Raw genomic sequence first — 5,015 nt, 5'->3', positions numbered from 1 at the left:
TGCTTCTCTGAGTGTTGGTCCAACTTGTCAGCCGCCGGTGGCCACCAGGGGCAACTCTGGGCTGGCCTACCGGAAGTTTAGACAATCCGGTGTGCCCTGAGAAAGAGATATGTGCAGCTCCTATCGGGTTTTGTCGGCACATTCGGGCGGTGTTGCTGGTTTAGTTTTACCCTGTCGAAATGTCTTGTTGTACCGGGATACCGAGTCTGATCGAAATGTCTCGGGAGGAGGTCTATTCCTTCATTGACCGTGAGAGCTTGTGATGGGCTAAGTTGGGACACCCCTGCAGGGATTTGAACTTTCGAAAGCCGTGCCCGCGGTTATGGGCAGATGGGAATTTGTTAATGTCCAGTTGTAGATAACTTAAACCTTAACTTAATTAAAATGATTCAACAGCGTGTGTTACCATGATGGTCTCTTTCCGACGGTGTCCGAGAAGTGAACACGGTGTTGGAGTTATGCTTGACGTAGGTTGTTATAGGATCACTTCTTGATCATACTTTTATCGACCGTGCTTGCTTTCTCTTCTCGCTCTCATTTGCGTATGTTAGCCACCATATATGCTAGTCGCTTGCTGCAGCTCCACCCCATACCTTTACCTTACCCATAAGCTTAACTAGTCTTGATCGCGAGGGTGCGAGATTGCTGAGTCCCCGTGGCTCACAGATACTTCCAAAACCAGCTTGCAGGTGCCGATGAGACCGTGCAGATGACGCAACCAAGCTCAGAAGGAGCTCGATGAAGATCTTGTCCTTTGTGTTGCTTCGTTCTAGTTGATCAGTAGTGGAGCCCAGTTGGGGTCGATCAGGGACCTTTGTCGCATTTGGGGTTATTCTTTTATTTTGGCTCCGTAGTCGGACCTTGTTTGTATCTGGATGATGTAATGATTTATTCATGTAATTGTGTGAAGTGGCGATTGTAAGCCAACTATGTAACTTCTTCCCCTATTTTATTACATGGGTTGTGTGAAGATTACCTCACTTGCGACATTGCTTTCAATGCGGTTATGCCTCTAAGTCGTGCTTCGACACGTGGGAGATATAGTCGCATCGAGGGCGTTACAGAGTACCCTACTCGGCAAGAAATCCACGCAACATCTTGGAGATATACTCTCAAGCAGAGTCAGCACGGAACACACGAATAGGCGTAGAAAACTGAGTGTGAACCATGGCAGCAAAACGCTTATAGATAGATAAGACCTCACTACGAGAAGACATAAAATATATCCATGTGTGTCGAGAGAAATCATCTATAAAGATAATATAGTAGCGATCACCTCCCTTCGAGGCAAAGGGAGCTGGACCCCAAACATCAGAGTGAACAAGGTCGAAAGGATGCTGAGACACGGTCTCGCTATGAGGATAAGGTAACTGGATCTGTTTACCGAGACGACAACCTTGACAGTCTAAAGACACACCGCCGGAGACGGATCCAAGAAGACCGCGTCAAACTAAAGAGGAGAGACGAGAGCCACACAAATGACCAAGGCGATGATGCCACTGCTGAAAAGAGCTGGTAGACAAGGCAATAGAGGCGGAGAGACTGGCGGTGGTAGCAGCGGAGGGTAGGTGAAGCCAGTCAAGCTCCCAGAGACCCTGAGTAACGGCGCCGGGGGCCAGCACCAAGGAGAGCACCGGTATGACGGTCCAGAACGGAACAAGAGTCAAAGTCGAGAATGACACGACAACCAGAGTCAACAATCTGGCCACCAGACATGAGCTGCATGGTTAGTCGGGGAACATGAGCAACATCAGGAACATGAAAAGATGAAGTGCTAAGAATGCCCCGGCCAGTAACCGGGAGAGAGGTACCATCAGCAGTAAGAACATGAACAGGAGAATCGAGAGGTCGAGTAGAGGACAGGGTGGACGAATCATGAGTCATATGAAAAGATGCTCCAGTATCAAGAATCCACGGAGATGTACCTGCTTGTGTAGAAGGTGGTTCCACAATGCCAGAAGAGTCGGTAGCAGAACCAGCAGAACCCGTCGATGAAGAACCAGAGGACACAGCTAGCAAGCATCGAAGTCGTGTAATCTCCTGCTCAGTCAAGGGCTCAGCTGAAGAGGTCGACGAAGATGCACCCGGCAACAAAGAGCCGGAGGCAATCAGCAGATCACGAAGTCGGACAATCTCCTGCTCGGTGAAGTACATAGCCGAAGTAGTTGGCGCAGGATCACCGAAAAAGTAGCGCCCACCACCATCTGTGGAAACCGCTAGAGGAGGCGGTGTAGCATGACTAGTATCATCTGCAGAGCCCGAAGGTGGAGACGAGGGCGCATGCAGACAAGCCCCAAGCGCCAAGGGAAGGCGCGTGTGCGAGGCGTGGTCGATGGAGTCATCTGCACCAACAGAGCGGGTGAAAGTCGCGAGAGGAGTCGGTGTAGAGCAACAATCACCGTGCGTGGAAGACGACAAAGAACATGACATCACGGTTGGACGAGCACCAAGCACCGAGAGACGGTGCATGTGCGAGACGGGGTCAGTATAAGGGACGCCGTCGAAAGGCAACCGGCAGCAATGCCCGCACATCTGCTCGAACAAAGTGACTTTTTTTTAAGCCTGTCAGGCTGCCAACCGGTCAAAGCAGCTGATCAGATTAGGAGTAGCAGCTGCACCACGTAGTGGACCAGATCAGGAGCAGCAGCAACACCACGTAGCGGCAGGAAGCAGCAGCTGCACCACGTAACGCAAGACAGAGCAGCAGAAGAGACCAGCTGGGCACACGGGCGGATCGAGACTTGCGGCTGGATCAGGGGAGAGACCGCGGTGGATGGGAGTAGAGCAGCGGCGGCCGCCTCGGCGGGAGTAGCGGAACGGGTGGAGCAGCGCAGCCGGAGAGGAGAAACGCAGCAGCGGCGTGATTGGATCTGAGCACGAGTTGCGCGTGCAGAAAAAAAAAAAACCTAAGCTCTAATACCATGTTAGGAATATGCAACTTGTATTCCCATGGGGCCATAGGCCAGTATATATACATGTACAGGTGCAGGTAATATACAGAAAACCCCTTATACAATGGGGTAAAGACAAAAGGAAAAGGCTACATGGATATATAGATATAACTCTAACAGTTGTGTGTTCCCTGAATTTTTTTTTGTGCTTGTTACAGAGATGTTTTCCCCTATACTTACGGATACACGTTCAATTCCTTGTGTTGCTAAAGATCAAAATGGATTAAAACAAGATCAAATCATCTACATCTGCTCACATATCAGGCATTTGTCATGTCAAACATGTGATGTGGCCTGAAAGTGAGCAGACCGCCATCACCGAGTGAAATCTTTATAACAGTAAAGATATAGATCCATGTTGTTGTTTGCAAAGCATGGTGTCTTTCAAGAAAATGCTTTTACTTGGAGCCTTGCACACTCCATATCTTGAAAATGCGATATTGTAATTTTTGGGTTTCAACAAAAGCACAATGTCAATAAGAACTAAAGTTTGTTACTGAAGATTTATAGTACTTAAGGTACTCGGGTTCCTAACCTGATAAGGACATAGGTGTGATTGCATAGCAAATAAAGCTTCAACAAATAAATTTGGCATATTTCAAGAAACAATGGTTTTACCTACTATGTATCTCAGGAATGCGATAATGTTAAGTTACCAGCTTCAAAAAAGACAATACGAAGTATCCAATTTCAATTGAACCAATAACTCAATTTCCTTAGTGAAAAACACTACTCAACCTCCAATCCAATATACCGATATTTCTTGTTTATTACCATTTCTCCATTGTTATCTATCTGGAATTCCGAAGTTCGAATAATCTAGTTTGGTTCGATCCCTTGGTAAGCATCACGAACAGCCCACCATGAAGACAATCGTCTAACATACGAAATTATGCCAACAACAAATTGTTTTGCCACGACCAGTAAACAGACCCCTATCCAATAAAGTCGTCAGGACAGATGAACACAACTCATAATGACATTGATTCTGTCTGCTATAAGCAGGACAGAAAGGAGATGAAGGGCTCCACCTGGAAACGGCACATGTAGTGGTCTTCCCCGCACAAGGCCCTGACGACCTGGAGCGGGCTCCCCTCGGAGCTGCGCGGGTGGTAGGCCACGCTGAGGTTAACGAGCGCCCGCACAAGGTCCGGCCGGAGCAGGCAGAGCTGCCATGCCACGAGTGCGCCCCAGTCGTGCCCAACCACGAACACCTGCCACGCGAACCCGAGAATCGAACAGCAATCTTAGCAAGGAGCATGGCCGGCGTGGGGGATCTCGAAGGGCGAAGGGGTTCGATGCTAAGACCTGGGGCTGAGCGAGGTCGGCGATGAGGGCGACGAGGTCGCCGACGAGGTGGAAGATGGAGTAGGAGCCCGCGGAGGGCGGGACGTCGGAGTCGCCGTAGCCGCGCATGTCGGGCGCGACGGCGCGGAAGCCCCGGGCCGCCAGGGCGACCATCTGGTGGCGCCAGCCGTACCAGAGGTCCGGGAAGCCGTGCACGAGCAGCACCACGGGACCGTTCTCGGGCCCCACCTCCGCCACGTGCAGCCGCACCCCCTTGGCCACCTCCACCATCCGGTGCCGCACCCCCTCCGGCTCCATCGCTGCCGCTGCTTCTCTCGCGCTCGTGGCCCGCCGAGGGATTGACTATCCGGTGGTTTTGGGGTAGCCTGCGCGCGCTGCTTCGGGTGCGTCGCCGGCCGCTGGCTGTGTGGCTAAACGGGCGAGGATTTCGTGGCTTGTGGGGGCGGCCGGACGGGCGCTGGCAAGAGGAGTTTTTGGCAGCTTGCCGAAATTTCGCACACCTTGGACTTGGATACTTGGATTGGACATTTGGACTGGACCGGGTGTCGCGGCTCTCTTTCGTCGTCGTCGTTCGTTAGTACCAGTAGACTTCAAGACTGCCGCATATGCATTCAGAGGATCTCAACAGCCGCGCGTTAAAAAAAATCAGAATACAGCATCGGGAGAGTCAGGTTTTGTGCGCGGCGATTCGCTGGCTTCAGCGACCGTCACAAAATAAAGCACGCCCAAGTTGCTTCAGCAGGCGCGCTATATTTC

General features: G+C 51.1%; 1 protein-coding gene across 1 annotated transcript in view; it reads right to left on the bottom strand.

Annotated features, from left to right (window-relative positions):
* Positions 1 to 4,733, bottom strand: part of LOC119267857 (epoxide hydrolase A-like) — a 12,143-nt gene extending 7,410 nt beyond the window's left edge. Inside the window, exons 1-2 of the mRNA XM_037549293.1 lie at positions 4,260 to 4,733; positions 3,983 to 4,165 (exon numbers count right to left, since the gene is read on the bottom strand). Of these exons, the coding sequence (XP_037405190.1) occupies positions 3,983 to 4,165; positions 4,260 to 4,556 (480 nt within the window). The 5' untranslated portion in view covers positions 4,557 to 4,733. The remainder of the gene's footprint in view (positions 1 to 3,982; positions 4,166 to 4,259) is intronic.
* Between the last annotated feature and the right edge of the window lie 282 nt (positions 4,734 to 5,015).

The sequence above is a fragment of the Triticum dicoccoides genome, chromosome 3A, assembly GCF_002162155.2.
Source record: "Triticum dicoccoides isolate Atlit2015 ecotype Zavitan chromosome 3A, WEW_v2.0, whole genome shotgun sequence".
Classification (NCBI taxonomy): domain Eukaryota; kingdom Viridiplantae; phylum Streptophyta; class Magnoliopsida; order Poales; family Poaceae; genus Triticum; species Triticum dicoccoides.
Note: the sequence above shows the minus strand (reverse complement) of the source record. Positions and strands in the feature narration are given on the sequence as shown.